This window comes from Pygocentrus nattereri, chromosome 8 (genome assembly GCF_015220715.1).
Source record: "Pygocentrus nattereri isolate fPygNat1 chromosome 8, fPygNat1.pri, whole genome shotgun sequence".
Lineage (NCBI taxonomy): Eukaryota > Metazoa > Chordata > Actinopteri > Characiformes > Serrasalmidae > Pygocentrus > Pygocentrus nattereri.
Window position 1 is genome coordinate 35,956,239 of NC_051218.1, and position 13,647 is coordinate 35,969,885.

General features: G+C 40.1%; 1 protein-coding gene and 1 long non-coding RNA gene across 2 annotated transcripts; both read right to left on the minus strand.

Moving 5' to 3' along the window:
- Positions 1–1,920: 1,920 nt before the first annotated feature.
- Positions 1,921–3,931, minus strand: LOC119263901. Its single transcript, XR_005130619.1, has 3 exons — positions 3,603–3,931; positions 2,793–2,885; positions 1,921–2,077 (listed from the first exon to the last, which is right to left on the minus strand). It is a non-coding gene; the product is annotated as an uncharacterized LOC119263901 (long non-coding RNA).
- A 3,216-nt stretch (positions 3,932–7,147) lies between these two features.
- LOC119263831 lies at positions 7,148–13,425 on the minus strand. Its single transcript, XM_037540367.1, has 4 exons — positions 9,541–13,425; positions 9,297–9,393; positions 7,880–7,972; positions 7,148–7,158 (listed from the first exon to the last, which is right to left on the minus strand). The coding sequence occupies exons 1-4, from the start codon at positions 13,423–13,425 to the stop codon at positions 7,148–7,150; spliced, it is 4,086 nt and encodes a 1,361-aa protein (XP_037396264.1).
- Positions 13,426–13,647: the final 222 nt, after the last annotated feature.

The window sequence follows — 13,647 nt, forward strand, 5'->3', positions numbered from 1 at the left end:
AATGTGTAATCAGCAATACCTAAATACACATCACAGAACACACACACACACACACACACACACAAACACACACACACACACACACACACGCACAACTTCATGGTATCCACAGGTAGCGGGGGTGGGGGTTTCTCTGACCATGGTATAGAGTCATTTCATTGGCATGGAAGGAGTCCTTAGTCCTGCAACTACGATGCATCACACAGGAGGCCAAAAGCCTCAAAGACCAAAAATGTCCTTAGCTACAAAAAGCTAGCATATTCCCACAGACAAACACCGTCATTCCAGGCAGCCTCATAGGTGCAATGCAGCATCACCCAGGTAGCCGTCACAGGCAGCCAGTTAGGTGTGATGTAGCGTCGCTGAGGCAACCAACCTGAGAGGCCTTCTAGTGCTGCTGTAGTGCTGATCATGCAGCCAAACACTAGCAGTCCAGGCAGCCCCACAGCTGCAGTGACCTGTCAATCAAGCAGCCAGTCCAGGCTGTGACATCACTTCAATCAGGTCTCTGAAGCGGTCAGGCTGCATCAGACCACCAGCCCAAGAGTCCTCTGAGACACACTTGGAAAATCAGTTTAAAAAAAAAGAGTGGTGTGGTTTGATATGATGACAAACTCCTCACTGTGCTAGTGTGCTTACAGTGGAGCACAAACAAGCCCATGAACACACACATCTTTTTACTCTACATTACCAAGGGGAGAAAACAAGTCTCAGTAAGAAGCTGAAAAGTCTGCCCTGTGACCTCAAAGAATAAGTGGAAAAAATTATTTAATATATTTTTTCATGTAAAATGTATGTTGTCTAGACAATGTAAGATGGTTTAAACAATTAAACAACCTCATCTTTCAAAAAACACTAAAACGTGCCCTCTTGAAGAATTAGAGCTTTCTCTGTGTCACCAAGTCTGTTTACCTATTCAGAACCAAATAAATAATAAGAAGATTATATTTATATTCAACAAGCAACCTGCAACCACCTGAAATGTGAAGTGTATTTATTTGGCTGCTAAAAGTCATACTTTGTAAAGTAAAAATAATAATAAGTAAATATCACAATGTTGATTTTCTACAGAGAACACACTTCTGCACACTTTAGTAAACAATTACTGTTTATATGCTCAATTAAACACGTTGAAAAACCTAATAAATAACAAAACATTGACTTGTGAATAATTATGGCAATTATTTGTCAATACGTCAGTCAACAAAGAAATCGAACACTATTAACAGAGGTTTTTAAACGTAGATAAACAGGTGGAGCATGAATTCATTTTCAAACTATCAGTCACAATCTCTAAAGGCCTGAACAGCAACCACAGCTTTATTTTAGACTGATTATATGGAAATTCTCACTACACCCTTAAATATGTCTTCTACAGCCTCATGAACTCAATATCAGACACCATCTGAGCGCATGCTTGCCACGTTTAAATGTCTAAAGTGACCACACACTTTTGTTCAGTCGTGCATATAGATCTGTTCTCACTACAGCCTGAAACACGTCTTCTACATTTGCACAATATCAGACACCATCTGAGCTCATGAATGTGTTTGTCACACGTCTGAGTGACCACACACTCTAAAACTGTTCTCGCTCGACTCCTTCAGAGAACTGACACTTCATACCAGACCAGACTGCTTTTTTTCAGTCATGCAGTTTTGATCTCAGAGCAAAGTGAAGCACATGATTGTAGATCCTGACTGAAATCAGCACAATCACAAATAAACAGATACAGATTCCAAAGCTGACAGTAACAGAAAACATCCCCACACTTCACTTCTGCTGCTACAAGAGAAGAGAGTCCAGTGAGTCAGTGATTGCTGGGGTCAGTAACTGAGAAGTATCTGACTTCAGAGTAAACACTGTGTCCAGAGCCTCCACTCTTCATTCTCAGGCTTTTGGCTGCATAATTCAGCCCCACAGCTGCAGAGTCCTGTAGAGATGAATATGAAATATTAAAGGCTGAAGATTAGAGAACTCTATAAGAATTAAACAGCGTCAGTGTGGATGAGAGAACATGTAGTACCTGACTGGCTTTGTTCTCCACCACCGAATCACGATCTCTCCCTATGATGGACTAAAGAAAGATCACAGTGTCATATTTAGAGTTTAGATCAGAGAATATGACCTCAGTGCTGGTCACTTTTAGTTACAGTCAGTTTGCACAAGCCTAATTAATAAAAAATGAATCATCATTTTACTAATTTTCATTATTAGGGCTCATATAATGGGCCTCATTCACTAAGCAATCTTAAGATGAAATTTCTTCTTAAAACCCTCAAGATTCTGACAGTCATTAATGTTTTCTTATTTGAAACCTTATCTTAGGACTTTTCTCAGGAACAAAACATAAAAAGATACTACTGAATGAAGCCCACTAATAGTAATAATACACTTTATTTATTCATACTTTTACATTCATATATTCATATCACATCTAGAAAAGCAAATAAAAGCAAGCATACAAAAAAATAAAAGCAAGAGAACATAAAAATTGAAAAAATCTAAAAGTAAATTATTTTAATTGTAACAAAAATACACATAAAAATCAGCATAAATATAAATTCAGAATGAAATGAAGACAAAGGACTAGATTAAGATTAAGATTAAGATTAAATGCTGTTCTTCCATTAATGGTTTTAAAAAAGGACTTTACATGTATTCTTTATGTTAAACTATCCTAAATTCTGCAACATAAGGCATTATTGTAAAAGATCAGTTTAAAATGCATTAATCAGTCATTATTTACAAAGTATAATAACACCATATATGACAGATTAAACTACACTCACCGCTGCAATTTCGAATGGCTTGAACACAGATCACAATCACACAGATTCCCAAAGCTGCTCCCAGATAGAACACAGTGGGATCCACAGGACAGGCTGTAAGATATTAGAATATGACACTACTGTATATTTACATTCATAGAAGTGTTGGAGTTTCCTAAAGCAGCCATAATACCAGCTCAACTCCTCAAACAGGGATTTAAACCCCTGGCTGTAATGTTACCCACTATAATACTTCATAGCTGAAGTCATATGCAAAAGTTTGAACAAATCTGGACAGATGACATGTTTTGTGGACAAAACATAATTTGACCAACCGTGAGGCCTCTTGGACCGGCTGCCTAAGTGACACTACACCACAGCTACATGGCTGCTCGGGCTGGCCACTTTGATGACGCTGCATTGTACCTAAGGTACCAAAGTGGTACCATGGTTCTTGAAATCCCCCATTAGCTAAGGATGCTGTGGATGTTGATGATCATAAGGAACTGACGGTTTATGGTTTTTAAGCATTCCACATAGTCTGGCATAAATCCCTATTTCGGCTTACTACCAATATTATATTTGGAAATAAAGCAAATTATGCCATAATATTCTGCCACATATTCATTTCTAAAATAGAATATTTATCATTTTACCGGTGGGAATTTACACACTGTGGTGATGCGTGCAGGATATTAATCAAAGCACTATAGTTGCTGGTATTGTACCATAGTAGAGCGGCGAAGAGCGGCAAAGATAATGGAACTCAAACTCACCTCTAAGGTCAGGTCTCAAAAGAAATATATACAAACCTGAAAAAAAAACACTTACTCAGTTCTACTGATGATCCACTGCCTAAAATGATCTTCCCGCAAGCTTCCACAGCGCAGTAGTAAGTTCCAGTATGGTGGTTGTCGTGGTGGTGGTGTTCTTGGAGAAGTTGTACCAACAGCTTTGTGTAGAAGAGCTGATCTCACACTGACGGCTGCTGCTGTTGTGAGTGTAAATGATTTCAGGAAAGGATTGTCCTGCAGCAGCTCTGAACCAGAGCACTCGGAGATCTGCTGCTCTGATCTCAGAGAGGACCGTGCACTGCAGAGTGACCGACTCTCTTGGAGAAACTGACCCCCCTACTGGAGTTTGGTGCACTGATATGTTTAACAGCTCTGGACAATGTAATATATACAGTTTTAGAATAACACTGACATATCAGTATGATAACATTATAATAAAAGTAAAACAATGAAACAGCAATGAGTCCATTATACATCTAAAGTGTGACAGTGACATGTAAGGGATATTAAAAAACTAAGCATCAGTTTTGTACTAGAATTGATATTATTAAGGTCAGTAGCAACAAAACATTTCAGAATGGCTTCTAAATGGATTTTAAAAAACAAATACATTTTACATGTTAAAAACAATTGATACAATAAAATAGTTCTATTACCTGTGACCGCTAAGAATGTAGCAGTAGAAAAGTTCATCGTTTTCTCTCCAGCCGCTACACAGAAGTACATTCCTTCATCTCCTTTAGTGACACGTTCAATACTGAGAGAAACGTTTTGAGCTGTTCTTTCTATTTTAAATCTTGATCGGTCAAACGTAGCTGAAATTATTGAATCCCTAGTTTTAAACGTTGATCCCACTTCCAGTGGCGCATGCTCCAGTCTTTGTTTATACCACATCCTAACATCTGCATCTGAGTCACCTACAGATGGGCAGTTGAGAGTGACCGTTTCACCAGGCGCTGCTGAGACGACCAACGGCTCAGAATTTCTCACTGCTTGAGCAGAATCTGTAAAGAAAAGTTCAGTCTATTCAACCAAAGTTCCATCAATAAGAAAAATATGGATGCAAATTAAAACAAGCAGAATTAACAATAATGCATGTAAGAACAGTTTTCAGTAACTTTATGAAACTTACGTGTCTTGTAGAGAAGTAAGATGATAATCACAGTTGGATCCATCATCAGAAAAAACAACAGCTATATGTTGAAACTTGAAGGCAAATATGAAGGCAAGGGTGTAACTGAGTAAAGCTTCAAACTGCATTAGCTTCTGGGGTGTTATACTGAACCCCATTGGCTGGTAAAAGTCACATGGTTCTGTCTGTCTGCTTGACGTGATCTGTTTGGCCACAGCAATGGTCCTTTTTTATTATTCTTGTTTCTACTTTTATTATTAATAGTTTTGGTTCCTGAAAAACATTCTGTGATCTTACTGACTAAAAAACTAATAGCCTCTGTAGGAAAACAGGCACATGTAAGAAAGCCACTATATTCTCTTCGCAAGGTTTAAAGGCCTGATCTGTTGTTTAATAAGAAATGATCTAAAAATAAAAAGACTGTTTTGGTTCTGTTGGAGAAATTCAGTTCCCTCTCAGTAGGACACAGTCATGGTCCGAGAGGCCTGTAGAAAGTAACTTATGTACGTTCGCCAATTGAAGAGTCATATTACATTCAAGTGAGGCAGTTGTTCTGTCTGACCTTTCCACAGTAATTGATAACTATTGATCACATTCACAAGACGTCAATATGTTCCTTATACTGTAAATGTATATCTGACCATTCTGTTTACCTCCGTCTACTTACAGAATGACTGTACCTGTTTGTCTGTCCAAGGGACGGCCTTAGACTGAGATTTCTCATTTATTTCTATATTCAATATTAACAAAATCATCAGATCTTTGCCTTGTGGAAACAAACAGGTTTAAAGATGATGCCTTAAAATAATATTTTATATGAAAGTAAGTAATAAGTCCAGGTAGCAAAGTACAAAGCTGAATATATGAGATAGTAACATTAACAGTACATCACCAGTTATCTTTTTATAAATGATAAATCCAGGCTGACCATATAAGTCCAGTACAATATTGAGTAAAATTAAGTGTTGAAATAATCATCTACAGATATTAATTTACAATCTGATTTTTAATGAGAATGAATAAAGACATGCTGTGTAGAAAATGCTTATCGTGTTTGGTGATGCACACCTACATTAATTTAGCACAAATATGTAATAAAGTATAAATCAAATTTCATAAGTAGACATCTACTTTTCATTTCAGAATATTTTATTGCAATTATTTTAAAGACACATTTTAAACATTTACACTTCACACACGCCATTGCATGTACTATGTATAAACATGGCCTTATTATATGGAAGCACAGCAAGTTATGAAACACGATTACATGCATTTATAGTTAGGATTAAATTCCAAAGCATACAGTATTTCAGCATTGAAAATTTTATATCTATTTCATTTTTTAAAAGTTATTATTTCCTCCAGTTATTCTTGGTTGAGTACAAATGGGCATTCAGTTAAACGTTAAAATGGCATTAATATTGTTTCAAATCCAAATAAATATATTTCCATCTGAACATATATATATATATGTATAGCTGATATCCATTTTTGTTGTTTTTGACCAAATAAATTACCCAAAAAGACCAAAATATTCCAGTTCCATTGACTTACATTAAAAGTAAAGTACATTTTAACTTTTGCTGTAAAATTTGCATGTTGGACAGGTTAATGTTTGAGGTATGAGGTTTTCTTCCAACAACAGTGATATACAGATTTTAAACTGGTGTACTTTCAATATCATAAGCTGCCAAGGCCTAAAGAGTGAATACAGCTTTACTTTAAATTAATTATATGGAAATTCTCACTACTATCTTAAACACGTCTCCATCCACACAATATCAGACACCATCTGAGCTCATGACCGTTTGCCACACATGAGATGTGTGAGTAACCACAGACTCTAAAACTGCTCTCGCTCAGCTTCTGCAGAGAACTGACGCTTCATACCAAACTGGACTGTTTTTTTTTTTCCATGCAGTTTTGATCTCAGAGCAAAGTGAAGCACATGATTGTAGATCCTGACTGAAATCAGCACAAACACAAATAAACAGATACAGATTACAAAGCTGACAGTAACAGAAAACATCCCCAAACTTCACTTCTGCTGCTACAAGAGAAGAGAGACCAGTGAGTCAGTGACTGTTGGGGTCAGTAACTGAGAAGTATCTGACTTCAGAGTAAACACTGTGTCCAGAGCGTCCACTCTTCATTCTCAGGCTTTTGGCTGCATAATTCAGCTCCACAGCAGCAGAGTCCTGTAGAGATGAATATGAAATATTAAAGGCTGACGATTAGAGAACTCTATAAGAATTAAACAGCGTCAGTGTGAATAAGAGAACATGTAGTACCTGACTGGCTTTGTTCTCCACCACCGAATCATGATCTCTCCCTATGATGGAGTAAAGAAAGATTATGCTGAGTGTGTTTACAGGCATTTAAAAATCCAACAACTACAGAAAAACGTTTGTCAGTAATCCGATCAACACATTTCTGATCGGATTTGATCAGATTCGTTCTGACCAAATGCAAAACTCAGAAGAGGACAAAGTATTTATTTATTTTACTTTATTTATTTATTATTTATTTATTTATTTATTTATCAATGGTGAAATCTCAAACTGTACCACGAGCCTTTCGAGCTTTGAGTACAGCTCGGCTTGACCTGCCATCCTTCAAGGCGCGTGGAAGACAAGCGTCGAGAATGTTCTCTGTACTGGCACCCAGGTGGTGGAATGAACTCCCACTGGCTGTCCAAACAGCAGAGTGAGTCTCTTGCTGTCTTCAAACGCAGACTGAAGACTCATCTCTTTACACAGCACTTAAATGAGCATTATAAGCTGCACTTATATTTTATTGTATTGCACTGTGTATTGTAATATATTGTATTGTATTTTATTGTTTTGCATTGCATTGAATGGCACAGAGTTCTGGTCTATCTACCCTGATTTTTTGTTTCTAGCAGTATCTGAGCTCAGGACTGTCTTTTTCTCTAACCTATTGGTAACTAGCAAAGATACTTTCTCTAGATAGACAAAGCACTTCTTGTAAGTCGCTCTGGATAAGAACGTCTGCTAAATGCTGTAAATGTAAATAAATGTAAATGCAATTTTATTTTAATTTATTTATTTGGCACTGTTAGTGTAGCATTGTAGTTACGTGACATTTCAAAACACATAATCATTAATTATTTACAAAAGCACAATAACACCATGTATAACAGATTAATCTACACTCACCCCTGCAGTTCTGAATGGCCTGAATGCAGATCTCAATCACACAGATTCCCAAAGCTGCTCCCAGATAGAACACAGTGGGATCCACAGGACCCTCTGCAAGATATAAATGATCAAACCACTGTTATATTTAATTTATAAGTTCAAAGTAAACACAGACTGTTACATGTTACTGTGCCACCATGACATTAATATAACTTAGCGGCATCACTAAAACAGTAAGGAAAGTGGTCAGAGCTTCAGTTCTATCATAAATGATGCTCAAATAAAAATGTAGATGCAATTTCCTGTATTGTATGCCAAAATGCTGTTCACTGTAATTCCAATGATGTCCAATTTATGATGACATCTAAGTTAACAAATTCAGCCCACATGGCTCTAGAATACTGTCAGATTTGGAATAAATTTAGAATTTGTTTAGAATTTTCCGTTATTGGAATATTGCTCAATGGCCAACAGCACTTAAGTATACAGGTAAACAACGCAAAGCAGCTAAAGAGGCTTACCCAATTGTACTGATGCTCCATTCCCAACAATGATCTTCCCACAAGCAGCCACAGCACAGAAGTAAATTCCAGCATCAGAGTGGCTGAAGTTGTTCTTGGAGAAGTTGTACACAGAGCTGTGTGTAGAAGAGCTGATCTCACACTGACGGCTGCTGCTGTTCTGATGAGTGTAAATGATTTCAGGAAAGGATTGTCCAGCAGCAGCTCTGAACCAGAGCACTCTGAGATCTGCTGCTCTGATCTCAGAGAGGACCGTGCACTGCAGAGTGTGGACGAAACCAGTCCTGCGTGTTCGTTGATGCAAAGTAAATGAGACAAGTAGATCAGACTGAAGTGAAACAAACGGTTTTATTACAGAATTCTGGAGAGGTTACAAACAGAGAACATGCATCATGTATCTCCCAAGTAAGCTCTGACCCCTTCTCATCTGACTCCCTTTTTTATAGTTGCATGACCGCTCCTTCCTTACCCCAGCCTCCAATATGTGCGTTAGGCCATCTCACTAATCCACATCATAAAAGTTTAAGGATGCGCTCGTGACATGAGTGCATCTGCAAGGTCAGCTTAAGGTATTTCCTGTGTTTATCAACTCCCCCCGTTTTCCAAACAATGGCTCTGCTTATCTGACCAGATGAACCACATGTGTGGTGTGCTAATCCCAGGGTCTACTACTATCAGCTTCGAGGTATTACCTGTTATCTGACGTCCTTGTGTATTCCACCATTAGTCAGCACACAGCCTTATGTGCTGACTCTTAGCTCTTAGAATAGCACAATATAACCATTAAGCTTTCTTTAATACATCTTAAAAGAGTAATATGAGCAATACTAAGGCTAATAATTCCACAATTCCCCCTTTTGACCTTTCACCCGAAAGGTCAACATTCAGACATAATATTTAAACATAAATTGTACCCCGATTTAGTTCCATGTTATTCTCCAGATCGCTATCCTGGTCACCAGAGCGGCCATTGCTATCCAGGAGAGGAAGCATAATGGCCCCCTTAGGCTCCTGTTTATGGAACATTGAAGTAATAAACCTCTCAGCTAATGTCCTAATACAAGGAACGCAGCAACAACCGCATATAATGAGGATGGCCAAAAACACAGCGATTGACATACATAGAGAGATAAACACAGCCTTCCATTTACCAAATACCTTATCCAACCACCCCGTGATGGCGTTGTCCAACCCAGAATTGTCATGCATTTCTTTAGAGAGAGCTTTGAGGCCCTCTAGGGCTTTAGTAACTGATCCATCCGGGGCGGTGTTGTTGGGGATGAATGTACAACACATATCACCAAACATGTGACAAACACCTCCCGTTTCCGCCAAAAGCATGTCTAAGGCCATTCTATTTTGTATAGCCATCAAAGACGTGGCCGAGAGTTGTGCGCTGAGGCCCTCAACAGCTACCTTGGTTAAATTGGCAAGGCGCATGACTTGGTAATTAACATAATTGATGCGATCTACATTTTTGTTGGGGGTGACGGGGAAGAGGGCAGAGATAATAGGAATATTTTCAAATCCTGCAGCTATTTGATCAACTAACTTATACTCGTCGGGGACCCCCCTTGGGACCCCTATGGCGTCTATGTAAGTGAGTGAATTTTTGGTGAGATCAAAATGATCCTCTGTAGTTTCACGTTTTCGCCTATGCATAGTAATGTGTTTAGCCTGTCTCTGACCTACTAACAATATTGGAGACACCAGCCTTACCATGGCACAGAGACCGAATGTGTGAATAGGCATCCGGACTAAAAGAATAGTGCCGCCGCAGTAATAATATAGCCCTGCTCTGGCCCATGGGCCTACGGAGGCATTCCCTGAGTATGTAATGTGACACCAATCAGGGTTAATCTGGCCTATCATTTTACCTCGGCCGGTGCCATCAACGTAAGTGTGATTAAAACAGGTGAAGTTGCCGCTAAGTGGTGCTCTAAATGGGCCCGTACCCGTCGTATTGGCTATAACTGGGAAAATATCGGCTAATGTAGTGCAGTTAATCGGGTTCGCTTGTTTTGTGAGCTCAATCATACATTTAAAGCCTGTCATATCTGTGTCTGGAAATAAAGGAGCTGGGGCTAAGGAGAGCGGGGCACGAGCCTGTGCACAAGCCACGCAGTCCTCCATCCCAGCTTCCCCAGCCTGGGCTGCTAACCATTTGAGCCACAAATTATCCCCTACGTATCCTGTAGTTAATTTAACAATATCACCCGGTGACCACTTAGTATAGTCCGAGCCCTTAAGCCCTGGATCAGTCACCTCCTGGGTGGCGGGGGTAAATGTATTAGTCATGGTACTAACCGATGCTGATACAACTTTATTGTGCATATTTATTTTAATTAACCCTAATGGGTCCTTACCCGATACATCTACTCCTAATATATGGGGAGTATGGGGCCCCGGAAAAGATCTACCTGTCATCAGTTCAAAGGGCGTGAACCCTGTAGCTCTGTTTACAGAGCTTCTGATGCTAATTAATACAATTGGTAGGGCATCCAGCCAATTTTGCCCTGTAGAATATACAACTTTGTTCAATTTTGATTTCAGTGTTTGGTTCATGCGCTCCACCTTCCCTTGAGACTGTGGATGGTACACTGATCCGTACACATGTTTCAGGCCTAGTACTTGCTCTACCCATGCCAAGGCGTTACTTGTGAAGTGAGTACCATTATCTGAGTGTATTCTTTTGGGAAACCCGTGTTGGGGAATCCAGTGATTGATCAACATTTTACAGACTGATTTGCTGTCTTCCCTCATAGTGGGGAACGCTTCCACCCAACCCGAAAATACATCCACAAACATCAACAGATACCTGTACTTCCTGACTGTCTGAATCATATCTGTGTAATCTATCTGAATATGTTCCCCTGGGCCATTGGGCTTAGGGAATTTTCCTACCCCTGGTTTGCAAGTTTTACCCACATTATTTACATTACATACTTGACATTCTTTTACATGTGTGGCTATCATGGCAGATAGAAATGGGTGCCACCATCCTTTCAAGTTTTCCTTCATCTGTACCTTTCCTACATGTGCCAACCCGTGAGCTTCTCCCAGCACTGCTTTTGCCAAAGAGGCTGGAAGTATTGGGAGTCCATTGGGACCTTCCCAGACTAACTCACCCTTTGTACCACCGTTATCCAGCCAAATAGTCTTTTCTTCTGGGCTAGCCTGGTCCTGCAGTTGCCTGAGCTTTTCTCCTGTCGGAATTGGTTCCCATAGTTCACCTTCCTTCAACACCATCTGCAAACTTGATTCCTTATAACCTGCTGCTTCCTTTGCTGCCTTATCTGCTGCCTCATTACCTCTTTCTACCAATGAGTCCCCTTTCTGATGTCCCTTGCACTTTATGATGGCAACCTGTTTTGGTAGTTGTATCGCTTTCTCTAGTGCTAACAACTCCTCCTTGTGTTTAACGGGTTTGCCCACACTGGTGAGATAACCTGTCTCCTTCCAGTGGGGTAATTCAATGTGAGCTGCTCCCACTGCATAGGCTGAATCTGTGTAGATGTTAACTGCCCTGCCTTCTGCTAAGTCGAGCGCTGCAATGACTGCCAATAGTTCCGCTTTCTGAGCTGAGGGACAATTCTTGACTTCTTTTGAGATCACTGTACAAAAATCATCTACTTCCCCATTCATTTCTTGTACTACCGCAAACCCTGCTTTTATTTCTCCCCCTTCTCCCCTATAACCACACCCATCTGTCCACAAATTTAGTGCCCCTTCTATTGGCGTGCCCTTGAGGTCTGGTCTTATTTTCCCTTCTATTTTTACCTTTCTCGCACACTCGTGCGGGGGTCCTTCTAACATGTTATCTGCCATGTTAATCCCATCATGAGTGTAAGTAATGTTGGGGGCCGTCAGTACTTTATGTATGCGTCTTTGCCTGAGGGGAGTGAGTGTGAACATCTGAGAATTTATATATGCTACCACTCCGTGTGTGGTCAGCACATGTAATGGATATCCTGCAACTATGTGTGCTGTTTTTTGTACTAATTTGGCTAGTCCTGCAACATGTCTGGTGCAACATGGTTGTCTTTTCTCTACTAATTCTAGAGGAATACTCAGATACATTAACACTTGTCTACCTCCCCCCTTTTTCTGAAACAACACCCCATTTACCAATGAGGGTGTATCAGAAACATCCAGGTAGAATGGAATGGTGTAATCTGGTCTAGCAAGGTCAGCCGCATGCGCTAGTTCCTGTTTTAGTTCAATGAACGCCTGCTCTAGTTCAGGTGTCCATGACAAAATGCCTGACAAATTTCTCATCCCTAATGTCCTTATCATCTCACGAAGCGGTGCGGTGCGACCAGTAAAATCAGGTATGTATGAACGACTGTATCCTACCAGCCCTAAAAATGCCAACATGTCTCTGACCGTTATTGGTTTGGGATGGCTTAAAATAGAGGACCGGTGCTCAGGGGACATACCTGTACTCCCCTTAGTGACCACTCTGCCAAGAAAGGTGACTCTTGACCTACAAAATTGCAATTTTTGCTTCGAGACTTTATATCCGCACTCAGCCAGTTTCTCCAATACTGCTATTGAAGCCTCAATACAAGCCTGTTGGGTGTCTCCAGCAATCAGGAGATCATCCACATACTGAATTAAAATGGAACCTTCAGGGAGAGAACAAGTATCCAAACTCTGCTTTAATGCTTGGTTAAACAGGCCGGGTGAAAGTGCGAAGCCTTGTGATAAACGTGTGTACCGGTACTGTCTGCCACGATGTGTAAACGCACAAATGTCTCTACACGCTTCATGTACCGGAACACAGAAAAAGGCATTGGCCAGATCTACACACGTGAACCAAGTTTTGTTGTGGTCTAGTTCAGATAGTGCGGTATATGGGTTAGGAACGGGGATGGTTTGGGTGGCCAGGGCTGCATTAATGGCCCTTAAATCATGTGCCATTCTGTAGTGCCCAGGTTCTTTCTTTGGAACTGGCAAAATGGGAGTGTTCCACCTAGACTGACATGGTTCTAGCACTCCAGTTCTAAGGAGTGCATCAATAGTTTGGTCTAGGGAGGCCATAGCCTCAGGTTTATGGCGATATTGGGGAAGCCAGATTGGTCTAGTCGAGGTCATATTAAATGAGACTGGAGTTTGTTGTATTTGCCCTACATCATCGGGGCCCTCAGACCACAATCTATCCGGGAGATGTGACAAAAGGACAGGGGTGTCAATATGGTCAGCTGCCTCACAACCATGATGTCTAGTTAACAAATCATGTGTCAACGTGATGCGATTATGGGT